Genomic DNA, 25,114 nt, shown 5'->3' with positions numbered 1-25,114 from the left:
CTTTTTTTTTTTTTTTTTTTTTCATAATATATATTTGTTTATTTGTTTTAAAAAACATGAATAATGATGATTTGTACATGTTGTGAAATTGATTGTGTTCCCCATTACAATTTATATACTTCAAAAAAAAAAAAAAATCATGATTTTCGTAATTTATTATTATTTTTTTCGAGTTCTTAATTTATTACTATTAATTTGTTATGCATCCAAATATTTTTAAATATTCCAGACAATCTTAGATTATTTTAACATATTTTGTTCTCACTTGCATGTTTTATAAGAAAATTCTTAAAAACCACTCATCAAATATAAAAAATATATATAAAAATCTCACATCGATGGAAACTAAGGGGAGGGTGCCCCATTATAGTGGTCTAGCGACTCACATCTCGGCTCGAAGCTATGCACACTTTTCTTTCTACGTGGGACAATGTTAGGGAAAGAAAGAAATGTGGGTCACCCAAGATTAGCATACTTAACTGTGAGGTTCTTATGATTGAAAAATAAGTTGCATATCGCTAATACAGGCTATTACAGTAAGTAATTATTAATTTTTAAAAAATATATTTTAATCCTCTTATTCTCACGATCATTCTTAATCAATTATGATTTTAGTTCATTCATGTACCTCTCTTTTACTCTCGCAACATTATCATATATATATATATATATATATATAAAAGAAAAAGAAAGAGTTATAATGCATGCTTGAATGCACTTATTGATAATATATTGGGTATTGCTTCAATTATGAGTTAAGGAATTTTGTTGATGTGAATCATATAGATAGATAGAGAGTGATAGCTCATCATTTTCATCCTCTTTACCTTTATTGCATCCTCTCTATTCACATTCTTCCCACCCTATATTGTAGTAATAATGACCACCCTCTTTATTTATTTATTTATTTATTTATTTATTTTTAGAATAACTCAAAATTCCACCACCTATCACCATCAAATTCAATTTAATAAAATAATTATACTATAATTGACATTATACTCTTATTATTAAGATAATAATATTTCAATATAGAAATGCATTTTGAATTTGAGGTTTATAAACTTGGTGGGGCTGGCCCATAGTCGAGGATATGGGCTATTTTGATGGGCCCATTTCATTTGAAGCCCAACTAAAAGGCCCAGAAGCGGGAAAGAACAAGGCCGAGATCCACTTTCTTGTCATTAAATAAATAATTATAATACATAATTTTTGTTTTTTAAAAAATAGAAAGAAAATGAGTAAGGGCAAAAATGTAAATTTAAGGACGGGAGGAAAACAGAAAGTTGCAGTAATGGCGGGATCTCAGTAACCTCTGAACGAGCGAGGGTTGAGGAGAAGCAAGAGACTCGCTCTTTCATACATTACAGTTGAAGATGCTCCAAAACTTCCCTATAAAAGCAGAAAGCTCCTCATCACTCCACAATAACAAAGAAAAAACAAAAAAATATTTTACTATTTCCCCTTCGATCCACGATTTGAAGGAACCTGAAGATGCTTTACTACTCTGTGATTATAGGAAACTGAAAAAGATTTCGCCATTATTTTTTTTTTTTTTTTTTTTTTTTTTTTTTTTTTTTTTTTTTTTTTTTTTTTTTTTTGTATAATCATATATATATATACAAACATATTCTTCTGTGGTATTCTATATAGTGTTGAAAATGACCGATATCAGCTTGGAGGAGATTAAGAATGAGAACATTGATCTTGTAAGTTCTTCTGATCTTCTTTACGTTTCTGTTTTCGGTAATGAAGTTTTTGGTTAATTTTTTTTTTTTCTGTGCTTGGCGATGCATTTCTCACTCTGTTTCGATTGAAAACATTTTCGAAACTTCGTTGATCTGGTAGTGATTAGTACTTCGGTTGTTTTCTGTAATATTGCTTATTGGAAGGCCAAATTATAAGCTATTTTTGTTAATGTAAATTTGAATATTAATGGATAATCCAATAAAATAATAGAGAAACTAGTGGAAATAACATAATTTTATACTATGATTTCAAAATAGTGTGGCTTAATCAACTGTGTTTTCATGATTAATCAAAATAACATGTCAGTTATTTTCAATCCACTTATATTTTTTACTGTTTGATTTGCAGGAGCGCATACCAGTTCAGGAAGTGTTCGAGCAATTGAAATGCTCCCGAGATGGTTTGTCCTCAGAGGAGGGGCGCCAGAGGCTTCAGCTCTTCGGCCCAAATAAGCTTGAAGAGAAAAAGGTCTCTTATGACTGAGAACAACACTTTTAGCTTCAATGAAAATGAAAATCTAAGGCTTTAAACTCTTCTTCACAAACAGGAAAATAAATTTCTGAAGTTTCTTGGTTTTATGTGGAATCCACTTTCATGGGTTATGGAAGCTGCAGCTATCATGGCCATTGTTCTTGCCAATGGAGGGGTAACGTTTTTCTCTTTCCCTCTGTTTTCAAACTGTAAATGAAAGTTCTTGCCGAGACACTGATATGATTTCAATGGATAAAATTCCAGGGCCAACCACCGGATTGGCAGGACTTTGTGGGTATTACTGCACTGCTTATTATCAATTCCACAATCAGCTTTATAGAGGAAAACAATGCAGGCAATGCTGCAGCTGCACTCATGGCCGGTCTTGCACCAAAAACCAAGGTCCTTCGTGATGGAAGATGGTGTGAGGAGGAGGCTGCAATCTTAGTTCCGGGAGATGTTATCAGCATTAAGTTGGGAGATATCATTCCAGCAGATGCCCGTTTGTTGGACGGTGATCCTCTCAAGATTGATCAGTCAGCACTTACCGGGGAGTCTTTGCCAGTTACAAGGTGCGCTGGTGATGAAGTGTTTTCTGGTTCCACCGTCAAGCAAGGTGAGATCGAGGCTGTTGTAATTGCTACTGGCGTCCACACCTTCTTTGGAAAGGCTGCTCATTTGGTTGATAGCACAAATCAAGTGGGACACTTCCAAAAGGTAATGTGCAAAAAGGTTTCACGTTCTCTTTCACAGTCAGAGAAATGAAAGGTTTAACTAATGATTATATGGCTGTCATTTTGTATTCAATTCTATTGTATACAGGTGTTGACTGCCATTGGAAACTTCTGTATTTGCTCGATTGCTGTGGGGATGGCGATAGAGATAGTAGTGATGTATCCAATTCAACATCGTCGATATAGAGATGGGATTAACAATCTCTTGGTGCTTCTCATTGGGGGGATTCCAATTGCCATGCCAACAGTGTTGTCGGTCACAATGGCCATTGGTTCTCATAGGTTATCCCAGCAGGGTGCTATTACAAAAAGAATGACGGCCATTGAAGAGATGGCTGGAATGGATGTACTCTGCAGTGATAAGACTGGAACTCTAACTCTCAACAAGCTTACAGTTGACAAATCCATGATTGAGGTGTTCGTTAGAGATGTCGACAAAGATGCTGTAATTTTGCTTGGTGCTAGAGCTTCCAGGGTTGAGAATCAGGATGCTATTGATGCTTGCATTGTTGGCATGCTAGGCGATCCTAAGGAGGTATATTCTTTAAATTATACAGCAAATAGTATCTGCCTTTTCCATGGCCTTTGATGTTTTCATAGATGACATTCTAATGTGTTAAACTTCTCTCTGATTACCTCACAGGCCAGAGAAGGCATTAAAGAGGTCCATTTTCTGCCCTTTAACCCTGTAGACAAGCGTACAGCTATTACATATATTGATAGCGATGGCAATTGGCATAGAGTGAGTAAAGGAGCACCGGAGCAGGTTGTGGAACTACTGAAACTTATGCATTGTCTTTCTATAGCTCTACTTCACATTTACATATTTGGAATCTGGACAGATTATCGAGCTCTGTGACCTCCGGGAAGATATCAAGAAGAAGGCTCATTCAATCATCGACAAATTTGCAGACCGTGGTCTTCGTTCTCTTGCTGTTGGCAGACAGGTAGTTGTCTAGTTTATCTTCAAAATTGAAATATGACTAAGCAAAAGACTTTTATGTAATGAGCTTGATTATGACGAAATCTCCTCGTTGGTACAGACCGTTCCAGAAAAATCCAAAGATGGTGCTGGAGGACCGTGGCAATTTGTTGGTCTCTTGCCTCTCTTTGACCCTCCGAGGCATGACAGTGCAGAGACAATCCGAAGGGCACTTAATCTTGGTGTCAACGTTAAGATGATCACCGGTGACCAACTGGCCATTGGTAAGGAAACTGGGCGCAGGCTTGGAATGGGCACAAACATGTATCCATCTTCCTCCCTCCTTGGACAAAGCATGGACGAATCAATTGCTTCTTTGCCTGTTGATGAGCTTATTGAGAAGGCTGACGGATTTGCAGGAGTCTTCCCCGGTGAGTAGTAGGATGATTAGATTGATGTAAAGTTCTTATAACATAGCTTTTTTGTGCCATTGCATACTGAATGGCTGTTGTTGAATGCAGAGCATAAATATGAAATTGTGAGGAGACTTCAAGAGAGGAAGCATATCTGTGGGATGACAGGAGATGGTGTGAATGATGCTCCAGCATTGAAGAAGGCAGACATAGGAATTGCAGTGGCTGATGCAACTGATGCGGCAAGAAGTGCTTCTGATATAGTCTTGACAGAGCCAGGACTGAGCGTGATTGTCAGTGCTGTTTTAACAAGCAGAGCCATATTCCAGAGAATGAAGAACTACACCATCTACGCAGTTTCAATCACCATCCGTATTGTGTTGGGCTTTATGCTTATTGCACTCATTTGGAAATTTGACTTCTCCCCTTTCATGGTTCTTGTCATAGCCATTCTCAATGATGGTACCATCATGACCATCTCTAAAGACAGAGTAAAACCTTCCCCTCTTCCTGATTCATGGAAGCTCCGCGAGATCTTTGCAACTGGAGTTGTTTTGGGCTCCTACTTGGCCGTTATGACTGTTGTTTTCTTCTGGATCATCCACACTACTGATTTCTTTGGGGTAAGAAAATTTCAAGTAATCACTAACCCAGAAACTTTTTAGCATCCTGGTGCTTATCCTTGTTCTTATTACCGTGCAGGATAAATTTGGTGTCCATTCCATCAGAGAAAATAGGGCTGAGCTCACAGCAGCTGTCTATCTTCAAGTTAGCACAGTCAGTCAGGCACTCATTTTCGTCACAAGATCTCGAAGCTGGTCATTTATTGAACGCCCTGGTCTACTCCTCGTGTTTGCATTCTTCGTGGCACAGCTGGTAAGAGGCGTGACCCATTAGCTTGGTTATGTAATGTTATTTCCTTCTAAAATGGATTTATATTATTTGTTGTCAAGGTGGCTACGCTCATTGCTGTGTATGCCAACTGGGATTTTGCGGTTATGAAAGGGATTGGATGGGGATGGGCTGGAGTGATCTGGATCTACAGCATAGTCTTCTACATTCCTCTGGACGTTCTCAAGTTCGCCACTCGATATGCATTGAGCGGCAAGGCTTGGGACAATATGCTCCAAAACAAGGTACGTAAAAAGGACTACAAAAAACAAAAAGCACTTTTAAAGAACTCTCGCTCATTGCTCTCACATGCATTTCAGATTGCTTTCACATCAAAGAAGGATTATGGCATTGGGGAGAGAGAGGCTCAATGGGCTGCAGCTCAACGTACCCTTCACGGCCTGCAGCCTCCCGAAATGTCAGAGCTCTTCAACGACAAAAGCAATTACAGGGAGTTGTCTGAAATCGCAGAGCAAGCCATGAAGCGTGCTGAGGTTGCAAGGTTGAGGGAGCTTCATACATTGAAGGGGCATGTTGAATCGGTGGTGAAGCTAAAGGGATTGGACATTGAAACAATCCAACAACACTATACTGTTTGAAGATGAAGACAGAGAGAGGATTTTCAGGTGCCGGAAAAGTGGCCGCCGGCGAGAGCAGCGAGACACAGAAATCAGAAAAAAAAAAACAAATGAAACTTATTATTATTAGTTTTTATGTTAGGCTGTGTCTTGCTGTTTGATTTTTGTAGTATGAAGTTAGGGTGATAATAAGTCGCCAGCATGGGTGATTTGTGATTGCAATCCGACGCTGGTGCTAACCCCACACAAGTGGTGTGGGTGTTATTATTCCATTATTTGTAAAATAAAAGTAGTATTTTTGTCCTAAGTCCATTTGAATCTTATATTATCTTCAACTAAACCATTAAAATTTAAATTAATATTGCGTCAACACATTCTAATATTTTTTTCTAAAGCAGCGTTTATATATACATATACGTTTATATAACAAACTCATTTAGTTCATCCTATTAGCTTGGCTCATCCAAAATAAGTCTTAAAAATTTGATGATCTCACCAAATCTCTAATTATATTTTTTTATTTATATTTTTAATCAATAATAATAAGATGAATGAGACTTCAATTACTATGCTATATCTATAAGAGAACATAGAAATGTATTTGAATATCTTGAGTTGTCGAAGTGAAGATTCGTTTCGTATTATTTAATGAGCATCTTGTATTTCATAAAAATTGGGGGCAATATAATCCTTATGTAAGAGTCATCCTACCCAACTTTCAGGCATTAAGATACGCTTTAGACGTGGATGATTATCATGAGAAATTCCCAATATATCATAAGATTCCCTTGAAAATCCGCACTTTTCCAAACCTAGAAAAAACACTAAATGTAATCTATAAAACATTAGAAGTACTTAAAAAAACCTAAAAATTACCTGGATATAAATTCAAGATTGGATGACAAAATCAATCTCTAGATATTTCTAATAGAAAACTTCACATATCAGGAACATCACCTAGAATTGAACATAAAGAATCCAAGCACGTAAGTTTTGTAGTCCTTGATCTTATAACATAGCATCAACAATAATCAAATTCATATTAAGCATCATGAATTATTCTATCATGAATATATTGATATTTTCTATATTTATAATCATTCATATTAAGCATCATGAATATATTGATATTTTCTATATTACACTATATTTATAATCATTCATATTAACATAATCGACCAACTATGGATTCATCATTATAATAAACTAACCAAACTCGATCCAATCCTAGGAAAACAAAATACAAACTTCTAATATTCTTCAGAGATGCTATTCAAATTTGGTTCCCAATTATCAGATGACCCGAATGGTCTCTTGGGAGACCCTCTAATGTTCCCATTTTGCAAAAATATCCCTCTTTTATCATTCCCCTTCAAATCATCACCACTTTCCCACCTCACAGTTCTCTCGCCCTTTTCCTTTGGAACAAAACACATCATACACTTTCCGTCATTCAAACAATCCGATTCCAAACCTTCATTTTCCTTCATCTTCTGGGGGTTTCCCACGCTGTTTTCCGGTAAGAGGTCGTATTTGCAGCACAGCATGAGCGTCGTGTCCGGTGAGACAATGGCCCATGGATGATTAGCTGATTGGGAGTGAGTGAGGGAGAATTCAGGGTTTCGGAGCATGATCTCCGCCGCCCAGATGGGACTGTCGTGGAGCTCTATGTGACCGCTGGGATGGACAATTCTGACGAGCTTAGACTTGGCGCCATAGCTGCACAGCCAGCTTGAGAAGGCAGAGGACATGGAGTATTTGCAGAGGAGGTTCTTAGAGGACAGATTTTCAAGCAAGGTATCGTCGTTTTCTATGATCTGTCATAGGATTAATCGTTAGTTTGTGATTTATTCAAGTTTGTTCATGTAAATTGAAAACGAAAGAAAATTAGAATTCAAATTCTAATTCTAATTCTAAGGACCAATCTAAACTGAAAATGAAAGAAAATTTTTATCTTTCATAAACTAGAAACTAATTTCAAATTCTAGAGACCAATTAAAAATTAATTTCAAACCGTAGGAAACAACTGGAATCAAATTCAAATACACCAAAAATAAAAATGTATTTTATCCATAAATTTTTGGCTTCAACATTCAACTACTCAGAGAGAGAATACTTGCATAAATTAGCATTGGAAGTCGCAATTTTGAAGGTAGCAAGCAGTGACTATTGTGAGCCATGTCTATTAATTCACTGTGCTGCTGCAGCATTAATAAATATCAGAGTTGTGCTGTTTTGAAACTCAAGAAGTCAAAACATAAATGGTATAGAAATCAACGTTGTAATTGCGAACTTCAAGGCATGCCATGGTCGAAACAAAACAAACCAGGCTATTCTATTCTATTCTATATAAGCCCCTTTTTCTACTTGGAACATATAACATCACCAGAATGCATACAAGATTATTACCGAAGAAACATAAATGAAGCTTACCGTAGTGATAGCAGCACTTTTAGCTCTGCTGCTGATCTCTCAACAAGTACCTGTAGAAGCAGATACTGAACAAAAGCAGAATCAACATGAAAAAAAAGGGTGGAAAGATGAAGAAAAGAGAAGCAAACCCAGAAGCAGAAGCAGAAGCAAACCCAGAAGCAGAGGATCCAACTGTGATCCTTTTTACCGATACTTGTTTGGAACCTGTGGCCAGTGGCCTTTCCCAATCTCCCCTTCAGATAACCCATTTTTGTCACCCTCAAGGCCTTCTCTGCCCCCTTTAGTTTCTTCCCCTCCTCCAGTTTATCAGCACCAGCCAGCCCCCTTAGTTTCTTCCCCTCCTCCAGTTTATCAGCAGCCAGCTCCTCCAGTTTATCAGCAGCCAGCTCCTCCAGTTTATCAGCAGCCATCTCCTCCAGTTTATCAGCAGCCATCTCCTCCAGTTTATCAGCAGCCACCTTTGGCTTCACCTGATACTCCATCTCCACCTCCTTCATCTCCCCCACCTCCCTTGGTTCCATCACCGCCGCCGCCGTTACTATCTACTCCGGTCCCTTCGGAAATGGTTCCACCTCCCTTGGTTCCATCACCACCACCGCCATTACTATCTACTCCAACACCTTCAACCTGGTTTCCACCACCTCTGGTTCCTTCACCACCACCACTGTTTTCTAATCCAGCACCTTTAATAACCTTCTCACCACCTCTGCCAGAATTTTCACTACCTCCACTGGTGCCTGATCTGCCACCTCCGTTTGATTTCACACCAGATCAACCACCGTTCATCCCTATATTACCTCCACCACTGGTATCAATCCCGACCGAACCATCGCCTTTCACGTTTCGTCCCATTATTTTTCTTCCACCTCCCCTGGTTCCTGAAGTTCCAGATATTCCTCAGGATCCATTTCCCTTTGTGTCTGCACCACCAGCACCAGATACCGGTTTCAATGAACCATTAGTGCCCCTGCCACCTGAACCGCCCTTCACAACTCCATGATTCCATCACCATCTAAAGAGCTGAATCCTTTATGAATGCAATATCTAGCAGCCATCAACTAGTTGATCATAACAGTTATTTACTATTTCAAAAGTTCTATGTAATGTTTGACTTCAGGCGTTTGTAACCATGGTGATTACATTATGGATGGAAATATATAAAGCATAAAACTTCTACATATGGACTAGATAACACTATTATTTTGCTATAGAAATCTCTAACCTCTCAAAATGTTCAAAACTAGAATGAATTGATCTTTCTTTAGTTAATAATTAGAAAATGGAATATCCTCTGTATTCTCAAGTGTCATGGTTGAACTTTTCTTTCCTAACAATTAATTCACATACTGATTCATAAGGTCAAAGCTTGAAAATTAAAACTTTGTAAAAAGAAATCCAAATTACACTTAAGAAACATAAAACACAAGACAAGTCCTCAGGGTCTCAACATGTCGAATATAAATACACTCGGGAAAAAAAAAACTTGAAGCTTCAGAAATGCATTAACTTAACCAAAGCTGGGAAAGCGGTTCCCCATTGTGGCATTTCTTGACACATTCCAGAACCATCTCTTGTAGTTGTTTCTCAATATCTTCCATGGGTTGGCAAGCATCAATAACCTGCAATTAAAGAAAAATCCAAAATGCAGTCGGTCAATCCTCTTTTTTTTTTAAAAAAAAAAAAGCTAAACATCACTCTTTCAACTTGCATGAAGGTTTGTCACTAAACTTTATTATATAATGATTTAGTTTCTATACTTACAATTCTCGACAAATTTAATCATTAAACTTAATTATGTGACAATTTATCCATCATTCATTTGTAATAATTTAGTCTCTAATGTGAAAAAATATTGTTAATAGATTTTCTTTCCTACTTGGATCATAAAATTGGTGAAGGACCACATTTTTTATAAATTATGAAGACTAAGTTGTTACATAATTAAATGAGGGATCAAATGGTAACAAATCTGAAGTATAGGGACTAATTTTTAACTATCTCAAAATAAATGACTGAATGTTTCTATGCTAGAGTTACGAGCCCAAATTATTACAAATTTCAAACTTAGCCTATAGGAACTAAACTGTGCAACCTAAAGCATGAGGACTAAAAGTATTCATTAACCAAAAAAATATGAAGAGTCAGCTTCAACTATGACCAACGCGAAAGCCCAAGGCAATTCCTAATGCATAAAGTCTGTCAATTTTCCAAGACTAAAGAAAGCAAGTTACCTTCCAAGAAGAATCATGCAGAACTTGATAGTATTGGGCAACTTTGCTCTGGAACTCAAGCTGCTCATATCTCTCACATCCATATCCTCCTCTTTCTGATGCTTTCTGATCATTCAACATATCTCCTTATTCATTAAGCAATCATAACATAGATTGAAGTTTTTCAGTTGATAATTTGTCTTGTTGGTGGGGGTTGCAAATCAAAGCATTTCCATCATTAAGATAAAAAATGGCGGTACTTCTAGATAAAGTCACGAAAATAGTTATCCTTAGATTGCACAAAGGACACAATTCTTTTGATTTTAATTTATTATACTTATAAGTCCATTGTCACCAATGGCATAATAAAAAACTTCAAAATAAGTCCGTAATAACACATGCTCTACTTAAACTACGGCTTATTGTATGCTAAAACAATACAATTGATTGAATTCCATAGAAAAGTCTAATACAAATATACAATTGCTTCTATGATCTTCAAGGACGTGGTTGAACGTTCCTATCTGAGCAAGGACTTGAAGAGTCACAATACAAAAATGTCAATATGTATATATGTGTGTATATAGCTTCGTTTCATTTACTAGTTGGAAAGGGTGAATTATGGTAAACCATCCAAATAAATGCATTTAAAATTATTTCAGAAAAAAGATGATATAATAATTTAACCAACCTCTGGAGATATGTTTAGGTACAGAACTAGATCTGGAGCTAGCAAGCCAACCTCCGGCGCCTGCAGTGGACAACATAGCATCAACGTTTTTCTTTTCATTTTTTTTTTACAAGAAACTATGGGAATATATTACTATACCAAAACATCTTAGGCGCAGGGGGATGAGAAGACCCTCTACCAAAAACTAATGAAGCAAAGCCTACTAATCATGGAGGGTTAAGGCTAAGAAAGTTACAAAAGAATCTATGTGTCTTAGACACCGCAAAGAAGAAATGAAAAGTCAATAATTACAAAACATGTCACGTAACATCGCTTATTTGTACTTTTACCTTACACCATTCAATGCCAAGTCCTTTGGCAGATGAAAAGGCCACCCCTGAATATGAATACCGATCGACAATAAGAGTGGTTCCACTCTTCAATTTAGTTTCCATTAATGATCTGCATGGCATTACAGTAATCAAACACAAATCACATGCTTTTGGGACAGATATAAATTATTCTTTATCTAAGAAGATGAGGATATAAAAAGGTTTGGGTCGCAAGTTCACAACTATTTGCTTGCAACTTCTAAAACCCAGTTCACAATTTTTCATTTTGAAGCTTGCTACTTGTTAACAGCATAGAAAGCTCAATCACTAGTTAGGAACTGAAAATATATCAATCTAAGAGACTAAAATGCAAGTTGTATTAAGAAAAATTAACAAACCTTTTTTCCCATCGGTTAGCACTGAAAAGAAGATGTATCGTGTGGTCATCCAGCTGTGATTTGTTTGAAAGATAAGAAGATATCATCTGTCCAACACTTGTAGTTCTGTCAGGAAACCGCCAGAGTTCGGCAGAATGCCCAAGTCCTTCTAAGTACTGGACTAATCTACTGGACTGTGTAGTCTTCCCACACCGGTCTAAACCTTCAAGAACCACCAAAGCTCCTCTAGAGTTACTGTTGCAACCTTGTAGTATAGAGTTCTGATTCGTTCCCATTTGGATATTCCGGATAAAAGCCTTAGAAGAAACTTTCAGTATAAAACTTGAGGATTTTCTCGCTATTACTGCTTCAAAACTCCTAAAAATTAAAACAAAAAAACAAGAAAAAAAACAAAAAACAAAAAACAAAGACAAAGACAAACAAACAAACATCAGAGAGGTCTTCTATATTAATCACCGTGACTAAAGCAGAACTATCTAATGCATATTTGATATTAAAAAATGCATTGCACCATTGAAAAAAATCAAGTGTATTCCTAACCCTAATCCTCCCGTCATAGTTCACAAAAAACAAATATATAATAATGATTATCCAAAATTAAACATCACGAATCACAGGTAAAACAAGAAATTAATCTTACAATGGCCTATAGATTGTGGAAGCAAGCATTGAACATGTCCTGAACTTGTAACTGCGTAAAATTGTATGCACAAAGAAAGCTTTATCCCCAAGTAATCAACTACCACTAACAGAACTCGTAACCCCCGCAGATGCAAACAGCACTAAACAGCGCTTTACCTGCCATTGAGAGGAACTGTGAGTTTCGCAGTTCAAAATAACTCTCTCGCTTTTCCGTATAACCAATATGACGCAAACCTAAAAAAAATCATGGCACGCCGAAAGCGAGAGGGAGGGACAATCTCAAGTAACAGCCTAGGTTTTTAAGTTTCCGGAAATTCATAACAAGAAGTTAATAGGTTCACGAATACAGAACAGCCGTCTTCGTCACAGGTTTATCTCAAAACCAAAGAAAACCTAAAACTTGAGGAGGAGGAGGAGGAAGGAAGGCGTACCTTAGAGATGATAAAGCGGCAACAGCACAGCGACGAAGACGATGGAGAAGGAATTTCTCGTGGCAGATCGAACGGCGTAGGTTCAGTGGAAAGCTTAGAAAATAGGGCAGATCGAGGGAAAGGGAGTAAATGAGAAAGCGCGGGAGAGACTGCTTCGGCCAATATGAAATGGCGCCAAACCCTATGGAGGTTTGGGAAAAGCATGGGTTTTATTTTTTATTTTTATTTATACTTTTAATTTAAATATACTTGATTTACTAAAATTAAATAAAACTAATTATTTAATTAAAATAATTCAATTATAATTTTTTTAATATATATTAAATTCATATATCTGTTTAATATAATTTATTCCACCGTATTTTTGAAATATACATTATACATGAAAGTTTATACGATTTTATTAATTATTAAAATTGATTGTAAAATAAACTTAAAAACGTATATAAATGGAAATTTAATTAGTTATAATTAGTTTTGATGATTTGATTTAATAAAAATAAAACAATTAACCACTAGTTGAAATACTTTATTTATTTAAAATATTAATAATTTGGTAAAATTCTAAAAGCCAAAATAAAGGCTTTATTTATCATACTTTTTTTATTTTTTTTATTTTTTTTCTAAAGTTCTCACTAAAATAAAACTATATCACTTTCAATATCATTGGAGGTATAGTAAACTTTAATCAATGATGAGATAATAAAGAATTAAATAAATAAATAAAATATCTGCGAAGAAAAAAGAATTGAAAAGAAAAAAAAAATAATCTGGAAAAGGAAGAAGGTTTTCAGTGTAAAATATATAAATATGGAAATGTATAAACTGTTTCACAGCCACAGTACTTTCTGTTAGACGAACACGACTCTCTACAATTGTATGATATTGTCCATTTAAGCATAAACTTTCATGGCTTTCATGGCTTTGCTTTGGGCTTCCCAAAGTATCTCGTACCAACGGAGTTAACATTCTTCCCAAAGTATCTCGTACCAACGGAGTTAACATTCCTCACTTATAAACCCATGATTATTCTCTAAATTAGCTGATGTGGGACCTTCATCATCCAACACCTCCCCATCCTCTTAATCGAGGCTCAACTCCTTTGGAATCTTAGTCATTTTTTACTGCCTTCGTACCTTCGAGGAGGCTTGACTCCTTTTTTCTTTTTGGAGTCCTTTGTTCGACATTCGAAGATTTGCCAATCTATTGGCACAACTAAGTTTAGAACATGGCTCTTATACCATGTTAGACGAACACGACTCTCCACAATGATATGATATTATCCACTTTGAGCATAAGCTCTCATGGCTTTGCTTTGGGCTTCTCAAAAAGCCTCATACCAATGGAGTTAGTATTCCTCACTTATAAACCCATGATCATTCTCTAAATTAGCCGATGTGGGACTTTCATCATCCAACACTTTCAACTCCATTATTTCAGCAAGAACAGGGCAATCCATTTTTTGCAGCTAAAGAACGAATGAATTCAAAAACAGTACAACATCACCTCAGGATTTGCTAATACAATCTATTGAAATCAAAAAAACTTGCGAGATTGATTCTACACTTCCCATTATCAATGAACTGTCTATCTCCAAGCTTCCAATGCCAACAATCAGAAGCCTCTCACTTCATGATAGATATCATATGATGATATGAATGAAACTAATGTAATTCCACAGAACTCTCTCCAACAAAACTGAGTGCAAACCTCAGGAAAGCGATTTCAGTGCATGTAAGAGAAGAACGGAGACCACCTGTGCTTCAGTTCTTGTAATCTGGGTTGTCTCGAAAACCGAGTTTGTTAAGAACCATACAGTAGGATTCCCAGTCGGTTCGCCGAAGATACTTCAGTAGCTTTTTTCTCAGTTGCACCATTGCAAGAAGACCTTTCTTAGAATGCTTATCCTGAGAATCACATTTACCATGGATATATAATATTAACTACAGAGACCATCTAAAAATTTGAACCCATATGGTGTATTTACAGCAACACTTTTGATAACACAGATTCAAATTCAAAATGCAAACATGTGGGAGAACGGGTATGGTTCCTAATACTAGAAATGAAAATTCGATACGAGATGAAATGGAATCAAGATAAGCGTACATATTAACTTAAAATGGAGAGTGGATGAAAGGAAAATACGGTTGCATTCACCTTCTTGTGCAAGACAGCAGTTAGATGATTGATTTTAGTGGTAAGTTGCGCAACTGCAGAGGACACCGAGAACGAAATTAAGCATCATAAGAACAAAAAGGATGTCAAAATCTTTACTTTGAAATATTCAGCTGCTTTAGCCTTAACAACCTCCTGGTCTCATGTCTGTCAAATTACTCGCAAAAACAAAGGGGGAAAAGAAAGATTTACCTTGAACACGAGCAGATCCACAGTCTGACTCCGACATTTTAAATTCTTCTCTGACTTTTGCTAACTCGATTTTCAGCTTTTCAGCAGACGACATGTTATCCGGATGGAAATACTGCACAAAATGACTGATTCGAGTAAATGACAAATCAAAATCAAGTAGCTCAACTTTCACAAGAAACTGCAGAGTGAAACTATGAATGCAACTTTAAAAATGAGAATCAGGAGCTTGCTTGTATTTTAACAATTAAGGAAAATCAGGAATACCATTACCTTAGATGAATTGGAGAATGGAACAAGAAAAAATCAATATTTTCATCAACGATAAGAGAACAGGAAAATATGTGTGGTCATGATGTTCGGCAACCATAACTTTCAAGGGCTATGATAGTTTTAAATTGTTAATGGAAAAAGAAACGCTAAAACTAATTAACAATACTTGGTTGAAATCACGTACCTTTTCAACAAGATGTTCCTGAGGAGGTTGTAGCATATGGTTTGGTGTTCGACCTAGCTGACCCAAGATATCGAGCCGCTGGACTGGGAGCCGAAAATGAAGCAATTTCAAACTTTCAATGACTCTAGAAAAAGTGTTCTAATGAATAGCTCCAACAAAGAAACTTCATAATATACAAACATGTGAAGATTATATTATCTCAATCGTTTTTTTCTAATATTTGGGAGTGTTCATGCCAGCTTGAGTGCACTTTGACTATTCTCATAAAGTTACAATCTGACCCTAATATTAAATCTTAGCCAAGTAGCCACCTTTCCTTGAGCTCACGCTCTCCAATTGTTCAACTCTTAATTAGAAAAGCATCTAAAAACAGCCCTTAATGGTTCATAATCTCTACATGACCGGCTAAAGAAATAATGCACTTAAAATGGCTTCAATTCTTCCCTTTTACCGTTCCAGCGTTTAAATGGCTATTTATTTTGCAAGATTTTCAGTCCACTTTCTCTTCCAAGTTTCAAGAACATATGCAAATTTCTTTTAACAATTTCAAAGAAAACTAGTTGTAATTCCCAACTGTGCATGAATTTGTTTACTCACTTGTCGTTTTCTTTGCCTTTTCATCATCAGACATCTTCATCTTCACCAAGCTCTCCCTCAAATCCTGGAATGAAATCCCCCCAATTTTCGACTCGGTTTCCTTCTCCTCCATTGTCCTTAGCTTCATCAACCTCTCATTCAACTCCGTCAATGAAAACCAATTCTTCCCTTTTTCTTTTTCTGGCCTCAGAGCTCTCAACTTGGTCCCCAATTCCCCATGGCTATACATCTTCACAAACTCAGTCTTCATTCCCTCGTTCTCCCCTTGTTTTCTGTCCATCATCTCCTTCCCGAAAACCGACGCAGGCAACCTCTCTGTTCCACCAAACACCGATGTCGACGCCGGGTCCATCGGTTTCAATTTCAAGCTGTTCTTAAATGCCGATAACGACATTGAATCCCCACTCTTCCGTTCATTTTGCATCGCCTTCGATGAACTCACCTGCCGCAAGCTCTCCCGAATAGAATCGAACGACAGCATGCCGCTACGGCCACTTTCAGGTGCACTACCATCATCGCCCTTCCTCATCGCATTCCTCTTGTAAAGCTCTTGAAACGAGATACCACGCTGCCAGGACGAAGAAGCTGAAGATGGTGTAGGGCCAAGCTCGGAGGGAGGAGGCACAGACGATCGACTGCGAAACTCAGAGAGATTCTTTCTGATTTCTTCGAGTGAAGCGGCTTTCGAAGCCGGAGAACTCGATCGATTCGGGACAGAAGTGAATGGATACGAAGGCTTTCTAGCACTCGATGGAGAAGGGGATTGCTGCTGCTGTTTGAGGCGAGCTTTAACATCGCTGAAGTAAGAGGACATGGGAGACTGAGCTGAGCCAGTGTCGGCGGAGGAAGAACTATCGGTGGGCTCGTCATTCGGATCAGATGGGGCGGAGGAATTGGAGGAGAAGAGGTGGATGAGAGAAGGATTGGTGAGAGTTTTAGGGTGTTTGGGTCTGAGGCTGAGTTGAAGCGCCATCGGAAGAGGAACTGAAGAAGGTTTGGAGTGAGGTTTTGATAGACAAGAGGAAGAAGGTGACTAGGGTTTCAGAAATGAGCCTACGGAAGCTGGCCAGCACAGCCGGGTCGGGTCACCCGAGAATAATATATTTTGAATTGTTTTCTTTAATTGTTAGGTAAAATTTAAACTTTTGTTTCCTATAATTATAATTTAATCTATGGATAATTTTTCAACACTAATTAACATATATTCTGTGTAATAAGTTTTTGATAAATATATTAATTTAAGTTTGTAATATATTAAATATATATATTAATTTTTTAAGTTCAGTGCCCAAAACACTAAATTAAAAATTGACCTTTGAAATTCAAATATTAAGCGAAGGGTATTAGTTTTAAAAATATGGAAACCAAATAGAAACAAAATTGAGTTTAAAAACTATTGTAAGAACTAAACCTTTGTTTGTGTTAAAAAATTATACAGTGGGAATAGAAAATTGGGAAAGAAGAAGCAAATTTGTCTGTGAATAATTCATGCAGAGTATTCTCAAAATGCTTCCTACCTGAAACGATAGAGAGTTATAGTTCTGAAAAAATGAAAGACACCATAAACTCAACTTGTTCATACAGATGCCAAGCATACAAAATGCAACCAAATTGTGGAATAGCACCCGAACTGTGAGTTGAAACCGTTATTAGTGCGCATTTGAAAAGAAACTGAAAGAGAGGCGAGTGTAGGATCCCTCAACGTTTTCGACTCAAACTGTAGCGAGTTTATGGGACTCGATCGACTTTAATAGTTCCTCGCCCATCGCCTTGCAGCCCACTAGTTTCTGTGAAGTCAAGCAAATCTTAGGATGACCAAGCAGAGGAATTAGAGATAATAGTTATTAAAAGTATAAGGGAGGAAGAGATGAGGAACTGGGTATAAGAATGTATTACAATTGCCATGAAAATGTAAATTTGGATTTGAAGTTGAATACAAGGGGGAATAGATGCTGCCACATTGGTTGGGCCGAGAGGATAAAGGAGGTGAAAACCTTTTCCTAGCAGACGCGTAATAGAGAAGCCCAGAAAGGAAAGCCCAAAGAGGACAGTATCTAGATGAGTACCGGTTCCGCTGTGTAACTAAGATGTGTTTTAGAGCCTTGAGGGGAAGTCCGGAAGGAAAAGCCCAAAGAGGACAATATCTGTTAACGGTGGGCTAGGGTCGTTACAAATTCGAACCTCTAATCTTTTGTAGTCAACTCGGAAGTTAAAATTTTAGAACTCCCGAATCACCACACCCAAGAAAAGAAAAAAAAAACTCGAAGTACTTCGATGTAAGGGAACCTATCGTTTTTATGTAAACGCCTTTCTTTTATTTGCTAGGAGCAAAAAACTGTACACAATCCCAAGGGCAGTAAAACAAGTAATATAAACAACCCAACTCTGCAATCCAACTCAATTTGATTGGTTTAGGCGCAAAAACTAGCTAAATTATTAACTTTCATGATAGTGAAAACATATTTGGTTGAGGTCATTTGATTACTACTGGACGACAGTTTCGTCAAGATTTTCACCCTTTCCCCCACCAGATGTTCTGGTCTTGTTGGTAGGTATCAGTTTGATTAGGTCGATATCTCGACCTTTTACCGGATGCAATGACTACAATAAAGTAAAAGAGAGAGAGCAAGAGAAAAGTTACGTACACATCCAGCTGAGTATATGTCACCGGTTCTAAATCCTCTTTCTAGAGTATCCAAAACTGCAGCCTCAATTCTTTTGGCAGCACTTTCTTCACCAATGCCGTACTTAAGAAGCATAGCAGCACTGAGAACTGTTGCCAATGGATTTGCCTTATCCTACAGACAGCACCATGTCATTTCATAGCAGAACACTTTGCATCCTTGGGAAATTATTTTGATCTTTTAACAACACAAACCTGTCCAGCAATATCAGGAGCTGAACCATGTATAGGTTCAAAAAGTCCAGGTCCCTGTGCAAACGATTTTATTAGAAGGGAAATGTAAAAAATTTAGATCGCCAGATAAATCTACAACTTCTTTCAAAAAACCAGAATAACAATGCAAGAGAATGATTTTGACTACCGATTCACGAAGACTTGCAGATGGAAGCATCCCAATACTTCCAGTAATCATGGAAGCGGCATCCGACAAAATATCACCAAATATGTTGTTTGTCAAAATTGTATCAAACTGCAAATTTCCACAATCAGTCCCAATAAAACCCAACTTTCCTATCAGAAGAGTTATGAAATTCACAGCAAATGGACAACAAGATTACTTTCAATGCAGACCTGCTTTGGATTACGAATTAGCTGCATTGCAGCATTATCAACGTACATGTGCGAGAGTTCGATATCAGGATATTCTGCAGCAATTGCTGTCACTCTTTTCCTCCAAAGCATTGATGCCTGCCCAATAGTCAGTTCTATAGTAAGGTTTCTACATCATAGACTGTACATAATATATTGAGCTGAAATGTAAGATTAATATATAAATAAAACAGGGAAATCCTAAACTGAATGCTTGATCTTAATCATTACTCTTCAGCAAAATTTCGAGAAATTTGTACTAGACAGCCATTCTCAAAATTGAACTTTGAACTTGTTTCTAGCAAAATAAATGAATGGTCTGAAGTTGTTCTCTCAAGGGAAAAAAAACTGATCAAAGACTTACGCACCTCCAACACATTTGCTTTATCCACAGAGCAAACTCTTCCTTGTCGCTTCCGAGCATTCTCAAATGCCACTCGAGCAACCCGATCAATCTGACATAGAAGATCATATATAGTTCATAAAATAAGAAGGGGCTTATTTGGGTTATGAAGACAAATTAAACATGTAATCTTAATTTCCAGAAAAATGAAATGTAGAACAACAAATCTTCTAATTTAAGATTTATATAAAATAGCAATGCTTTTTATGGTTAAAGAAAAGAGGAAGGAAAGAAAGAGAGAGGAGAAGGGGGGTGGGGGAGGGAATAACTTTTTCATGCATGCGTGAATGATCACTTTGAAGGAGGGATTCGTCAATTAGCATGAAATTGTTGAGTAAGCAAGAATCAGGAAGGAACGCTGATCTGAATTTTTTTTCTTTTAACAAAGATAAGAGCATGTGGTATAAGAATAAATAGTTGAAGACTTTATATGCAAGTTCACGAGGAAGTTGAATTAAAAATAGAAAGAAAAAAAAAATTACCTCATGTGCTGCATACACTTCAGTATTAAATCCAATTTCTTCCCCATCTTCACTGGTTTTAAAACCTCTTGGTTGCCCAAAATAAATACCTAATACAGGTGGAAGAAATCATGGCACCTTTATTCAAAACCCCAAAATTGAGAAATGGAGGGAAATCAAGGCATGCAACCACGTTTCATATGGGAGGGGCAAAATTTTACCTCCAGTGAGTTCCCTCACGACCATGAGATCAACACCTTCAGCAACCTCTCTCTTCAAAGTTGAAGCGTTCACCAACTGAAAGGGTAAGAAATGGAATAATCAATAGGCAATAGAGTACCACATATAAGACTTTAACCTTTTATCGACAGGTGAATCCTCACAAACTCACAGGACTGCACACGAATTTATGCATCTCAATGAAAATTATTACTGGTATATGCTTTCATGTTTCATTTAGAAGTAACAGTTGTATAAGCAAACTGACCACTGAATATAATACAAAGCAGTGAAAAGTAGTTCTGCCAACTTGACACTGAAATATGCCAACATATTAGGTCATGTCATTATTAATTCATAATTTTGAATCTATCCCTCTTTCCATGAGGCTAGGTCTAGCATTAACATGTAACAAGGCTAATATAGGGCTTCAAACCACACTACTTTCCCCTGTCTTCAAATAACTGAAACACCTGTTTGATGTGTTATATGGAATATTCATGCCAAAATGCCTTGGCCATGCATGACCATAGCTTAATAGTTGAGGCATTGTCTACCCTCCGTGAGATCAAAGGTTTCAAGTCCCAAATGACCTTTTTCGTACTAAATAAAGTAATTTAATGGCAAAAATAATAGTGGGGGAGGATACCATAGAAATTTACCTGAGGAAAGACAGTTGCAGGTCGCAAATTAGCAAATACTTCAAGACCTTTCCGAAGTTGAAGCAACCCAGTTTCTGGCTTCAAATGTTTTGGATTGTCGTCCCATTTGTACCTTAATAAAAGGAAACAGCCATGAGATGTTAAAATAGTTTTTAAGGAAGAAATCAATGTACTAGCACAAGATATAAGTAAAAATACCCTCCAATTGCGCCAAATAGAACAGCATCAGATTGCTTTGCTGCCATAAGCGTCTCATCCGGCAATGGAACCCCGGTCAAGTCAAGTGCAGCTCCGCCCACAGGCATCTCTTTGTAATCAAATCCAATCCCTAACGAAACAAGCCAATCTCATCAAAAATAGAAACGAAAAAATATCTCACCCAACAATTTTACAACATGACGCAGAAAGGAAACTCATTCAACTTTCTTCAGCTCTTCGCAATTTCCTAAGTTCGTTTCAGCAAACAATTAATCCCTATTACTGTCTTCAATCTGATTGCAGTGCACATAATTACAAAGAAATCCATATACTGAACGTCTAAATTAAAGAATCCAGTATTCCTTCGACAATACATAGACCCAAACACTACCATATATAACACAAAAGCAACACCAAAATCAAACAAGCATCATAAATTCTCTTCACGCAACTCCAACAGCGTCCCAACAGAAATGAAAATGAAAATGGAGAAACAAAGACAGATTAGAGGGACCTTCAAGCGAAGCAGCGAGATTGAGAACATCCTTCGCAACGGCAATAACTTCGGGGCCAACACCATCGCCAGGAAGCAGAGCGATATTGAAACGCCGAGAAGGAGAAGTTCCAGCAGAGCAAGTGACTCGGAAAAGCTTGGGCGATGTCTTTGAAAGGCTAATAGATGGGGAGAAAAAGTTGGATGGCTTTGCGTTGAGATGCAGAGTCGCCGCCGCCGCCGCCGCCGCCGCCATGGATGAAGAAAGCAGGGAGCTCGAAACAGTGAGATAAAGAAATGTAAAAAGAATGCGCTGTGGGAGTTGCAGCGATTGGCTTCTCTTTTCTCTATTTATTCGTTTTTTTGCGTAAGATTCCACTTCGACAAAATGCACAATTTCACAATTTTAACTCAAAATTTACTCTTTTATTTAAATTATTCTTCGAATCACGTGGGACCCACATTCCTTTTTTTTTACCCAATTATCACTAATTTATCCAACAATTTTAATAATTAAGAAGAAAATAAAATTAATATACATTACCTTATTTGCATAAATACTAATTCCATGCATGCGTTCTTTATTTTATTATTTATCTTTTTACATATATTTTAAAAAAAAACTAAATAAAAAAAATGATAAATAAATTAATTTATAATTTAGAGATTAAAAACATGTCATAATTTGAAGAAGCTGTGGAAGGAGGATCGAGCAACGGGCATGATGAAGAAGAAAACAACACAATGTTGAAGTGGTTCTTGCCTTCCTAGGACTGCGTGTTCTGTTGACAGCGGCGTCCACGCCATTGTCCATTCGCACCGAACCCTTAAATTGCTTCAAAATTTTAACTTATCTAACAAACCCTTTTGAACACTCAAAACTAGCAATTCAATCCTTTTTCCATCTGGGTTTTTGTTGTTCTTTTGAGGGTTTTGGCCTAAACTTAAGGGGATGCTGAAGCTGGTCTTGAAAGGGGGAAGTAGGCCGCCATGGGTGGGCTTGGCTGCTGCTGTTTGGGTTCAAATAGCTAGTGCTTCTTCTTATAACTTTTCTCTTTATTCCCACTTGCTTAAATCCGTTCTGGGTTTGAATCAGCAGCAGCTTACGATTCTCGGAGTGGCTAATGACATCGGGGAGAGCGTGGGGCTGCTTCCTGGACTTGCTTACAACATATTTCCTCCATGGGCATTGGTTTTGGTTGGTTCTGTGTGTTGCTTTCTGGGCTATGGAGCTATTTGGCTTGCTGTTAGCAAACTCTCCCCAGTATGCCTTATTGGCTGGTGAGTTCAATCTTTTAACTCGAACGGTCGAAATCTCACCGTCTCACCACAATACTATGATATTGACTACTTTGAGCATAAGCTCTCATAGCTTTACTTTTTGTTTCTCAAAATGCCTCGTACTAATGGGGATGTATTCCTTACTTGTAAACCCATAATCAAAGTACACACTATAAAACCTTCACTGAGGCCTTTGTAGCCCTCGATCAGCCTTCCCTTAATCGAGGCTCGACTCCTTTCTCTGTAGCCTTCGAACAAAGACCCACGATCATTCCCTAAATTAGTCAACCTGGACTCCTCCCAATAATCCTACACTCTCCCCTACATTATGTGCTTTAACATTTACTTCTGCGTGTGATGGCAGCTATGGCTCACACATTGTATTGCTACAAATAGCAATGCATGGTTCGCAACGGCTGTGCTGGTAACCAACATGAGGAACTTCCCGCTCAGCAGAGGTACTGTTTCTGGCATTCTGAAAGGCTATGCCGGGCTTGGTGCTGCTGTATACACGGTGATATACAGCTTGGTTTTCAGGAAGTCAGCTTCGGATTTGCTGCTGTTTCTTGCAATAGGGATACCCATTTTTTGCATAGCCTTGATGTACTTTGTTCGGCCTTGTACTCCGGCTGCTTCAGAGGATCCATTTGAGCGTGGCCATTTTCTTTTCACACAAGCTGCTTGTGTCTTGCTAGCTGTTTTTCTAGTCTCCACCACAATTCTATATGCAAAAACCACCCCTAGTGATGCTGTGGCATACCTCTTAGTTGCCATAATGGTTGTTCTATTAATGTCTCCTCTTGCAGTTCCCTAAAAATGACCATTTGTTCTACCAAGACGATGAAACTTGAGCCTCGACTTGAGTCTGCCGAAGCTTTAGCTTCTGGAGAAAGCGATTCATCATCCGAAATAGAACCTTTATTGACACCATCTTCCTCATCTACAAATCTTAAAGGTTTCTATGAGAATGATGATGATGGATCAGATGCAGAAACACTTCTTGCTTTAGGAGAGGGGGCCATTCATAAGGAGAAGAGAAGACCTAAAAGAGGGGAAGATTTCAATTTCCATGAAGCTGTTATCAAAGCTGATTTTTGGCTGCTTTGGTTCTCGTACTTCCTCGGGGTCGGTCCGGGAATAACGATTCTCAACAATTTGTCTCAAATTGGGATTTCTTTAGGTGTTAACGACACGACGTTGCTGTTGGCTCTTTTCAGCTTATGCAACTTTATCGGTCGTTTAGGCTCTGGTGTTATTTCTGAACACTTCGTCAGGTAAATTTCTTTGGTTTTCTGTTTGCAAAAACAGGTCGAGTGTTTTGCTCATTGGTTCGGCCATGGTTGCTCAATGCAGGTCAAGAATGATACCTCGCTCGCTGTGGATGATGTTTGCACTGATACTCATGGCAATAGCATTCCTCCTATATGCGTCTGGCCTCACGGGTACTCTCTACATTGCCACAGGTTTCACTGGTATCAGTTTTGGAGTTCTATATTCTATGATGATCCGTATGGCATCTGAGATTTTTGGCCTCAAGAACTTTGGAGTGATCTTAAACTTCATGCTGCTGGGGAATCCAATTGGAGCAGCTCTTTTCTCAGTTTTTCTAGCCAGTATTTTATACGACAATGAGGCTGCGAAGCAAGGTTCGATAACCTGCATCGGCCAACAGTGTTTTAGAATCACTTTTTTCGTTCTTTCAGGCGTGGGGGGGTTCGGTTCGATCTTAAGCTTAATTCTTACGATTCGATTGAGGCCAGTTTATCGAATGCTTTACTCCAGTGGCTCATTCCGCTTGCCTCAAAGTTCAGTTCATTGATGTTTGGAAGAT

At 37.7% G+C, this 25,114-nt stretch overlaps 6 protein-coding genes and 1 pseudogene across 10 annotated transcripts; 3 read left to right on the top strand and 4 right to left on the bottom strand.

Annotated features, from left to right (window-relative positions):
• The first annotated feature begins 1,597 nt into the window (after positions 1-1,597).
• LOC111493341 (ATPase 9, plasma membrane-type-like) lies at positions 1,598-5,869 on the top strand. Its single transcript, XM_023143004.1, has 12 exons — positions 1,598-1,709; positions 2,098-2,217; positions 2,297-2,395; positions 2,485-2,937; positions 3,043-3,489; positions 3,598-3,720; positions 3,797-3,901; positions 3,998-4,307; positions 4,398-4,912; positions 4,992-5,165; positions 5,243-5,425; positions 5,501-5,869. The coding sequence occupies exons 1-12, from the start codon at positions 1,662-1,664 to the stop codon at positions 5,777-5,779; spliced, it is 2,856 nt and encodes a 951-aa protein (XP_022998772.1). The 5' UTR covers positions 1,598-1,661; the 3' UTR covers positions 5,780-5,869.
• Positions 5,870-6,929: 1,060 nt separating this feature from the next.
• On the bottom strand, positions 6,930-8,408 carry LOC111492985. 3 transcript variants are annotated; one of them, XM_023142543.1, is made up of 4 exons: positions 8,320-8,408; positions 8,192-8,241; positions 7,879-7,959; positions 6,930-7,575 (listed from the first exon to the last, which is right to left on the bottom strand). In XM_023142543.1, the coding sequence occupies exons 3-4, from the start codon at positions 7,936-7,938 to the stop codon at positions 7,009-7,011; spliced, it is 627 nt and encodes a 208-aa protein (XP_022998311.1). In that variant the 5' UTR covers positions 7,939-7,959; positions 8,192-8,241; positions 8,320-8,408; the 3' UTR covers positions 6,930-7,008. The 3 variants fall into 3 exon arrangements, 2 of the variants coding, with proteins under 2 accessions (XP_022998311.1, XP_022998312.1); XR_002719948.1 differs by lacking the exon at positions 7,879-7,959; XM_023142544.1 differs by lacking the exons at positions 7,879-7,959; positions 8,320-8,408 and having other exon boundaries at positions 8,192-8,302.
• LOC111492983 (extensin-1-like) lies at positions 7,471-9,371 on the top strand. Its single transcript, XM_023142539.1, has 2 exons — positions 7,471-7,555; positions 8,187-9,371. The coding sequence occupies exons 1-2, from the start codon at positions 7,508-7,510 to the stop codon at positions 9,189-9,191; spliced, it is 1,053 nt and encodes a 350-aa protein (XP_022998307.1). The 5' UTR covers positions 7,471-7,507; the 3' UTR covers positions 9,192-9,371.
• Positions 9,372-9,500: 129 nt separating this feature from the next.
• Positions 9,501-13,049, bottom strand: LOC111492984 (thymidylate kinase). 2 transcript variants are annotated; one of them, XM_023142540.1, is made up of 7 exons: positions 12,875-12,990; positions 12,442-12,599; positions 11,802-12,158; positions 11,422-11,533; positions 11,093-11,152; positions 10,423-10,527; positions 9,501-9,810 (listed from the first exon to the last, which is right to left on the bottom strand). In XM_023142540.1, the coding sequence occupies exons 2-7, from the start codon at positions 12,468-12,470 to the stop codon at positions 9,694-9,696; spliced, it is 780 nt and encodes a 259-aa protein (XP_022998308.1). In that variant the 5' UTR covers positions 12,471-12,599; positions 12,875-12,990; the 3' UTR covers positions 9,501-9,693. The 2 variants fall into 2 exon arrangements, with proteins under 2 accessions (XP_022998308.1, XP_022998309.1); XM_023142541.1 differs by lacking the exon at positions 12,442-12,599 and having other exon boundaries at positions 12,875-13,049.
• Positions 13,050-14,308: 1,259 nt separating this feature from the next.
• LOC111492906 lies at positions 14,309-17,346 on the bottom strand. Of its 2 annotated transcripts, XR_002719938.1 has the most exons (6): positions 16,296-17,345; positions 15,699-15,781; positions 15,245-15,356; positions 15,035-15,087; positions 14,497-14,781; positions 14,309-14,461 (listed from the first exon to the last, which is right to left on the bottom strand). XR_002719938.1 is itself a non-coding variant. In XM_023142414.1 (5 exons), exons 1-5 carry the CDS (start codon positions 17,266-17,268, stop codon positions 14,638-14,640), a joined length of 1,365 nt encoding a protein of 454 aa, XP_022998182.1. In that variant the 5' UTR covers positions 17,269-17,346; the 3' UTR covers positions 14,309-14,637. The 2 variants fall into 2 exon arrangements, 1 of the variants encoding a protein (XP_022998182.1); XM_023142414.1 differs by having other exon boundaries at positions 14,309-14,781; positions 16,296-17,346.
• A 400-nt stretch (positions 17,347-17,746) lies between these two features.
• Positions 17,747-22,339, bottom strand: LOC111493011 (3-isopropylmalate dehydrogenase, chloroplastic-like). The gene is made up of 11 exons (XM_023142576.1): positions 22,024-22,339; positions 21,510-21,639; positions 21,312-21,423; positions 20,652-20,727; positions 20,452-20,540; positions 19,935-20,021; positions 19,549-19,665; positions 19,340-19,447; positions 19,174-19,227; positions 18,941-19,093; positions 17,747-18,082 (listed from the first exon to the last, which is right to left on the bottom strand). The coding sequence occupies exons 1-11, from the start codon at positions 22,256-22,258 to the stop codon at positions 18,008-18,010; spliced, it is 1,236 nt and encodes a 411-aa protein (XP_022998344.1). The 5' UTR covers positions 22,259-22,339; the 3' UTR covers positions 17,747-18,007.
• Positions 22,340-22,865: 526 nt separating this feature from the next.
• Positions 22,866-25,107, top strand: LOC111492871 (annotated as a pseudogene).
• Positions 25,108-25,114: the final 7 nt, after the last annotated feature.

This window comes from Cucurbita maxima, unplaced genomic scaffold (genome assembly GCF_002738345.1).
Source record: "Cucurbita maxima cultivar Rimu unplaced genomic scaffold, Cmax_1.0 Cma_Scf00018, whole genome shotgun sequence".
Taxonomy (NCBI): Eukaryota; Viridiplantae; Streptophyta; class Magnoliopsida; order Cucurbitales; family Cucurbitaceae; genus Cucurbita; species Cucurbita maxima.
This window is presented reverse-complemented; position numbering and strand designations above follow the sequence as displayed.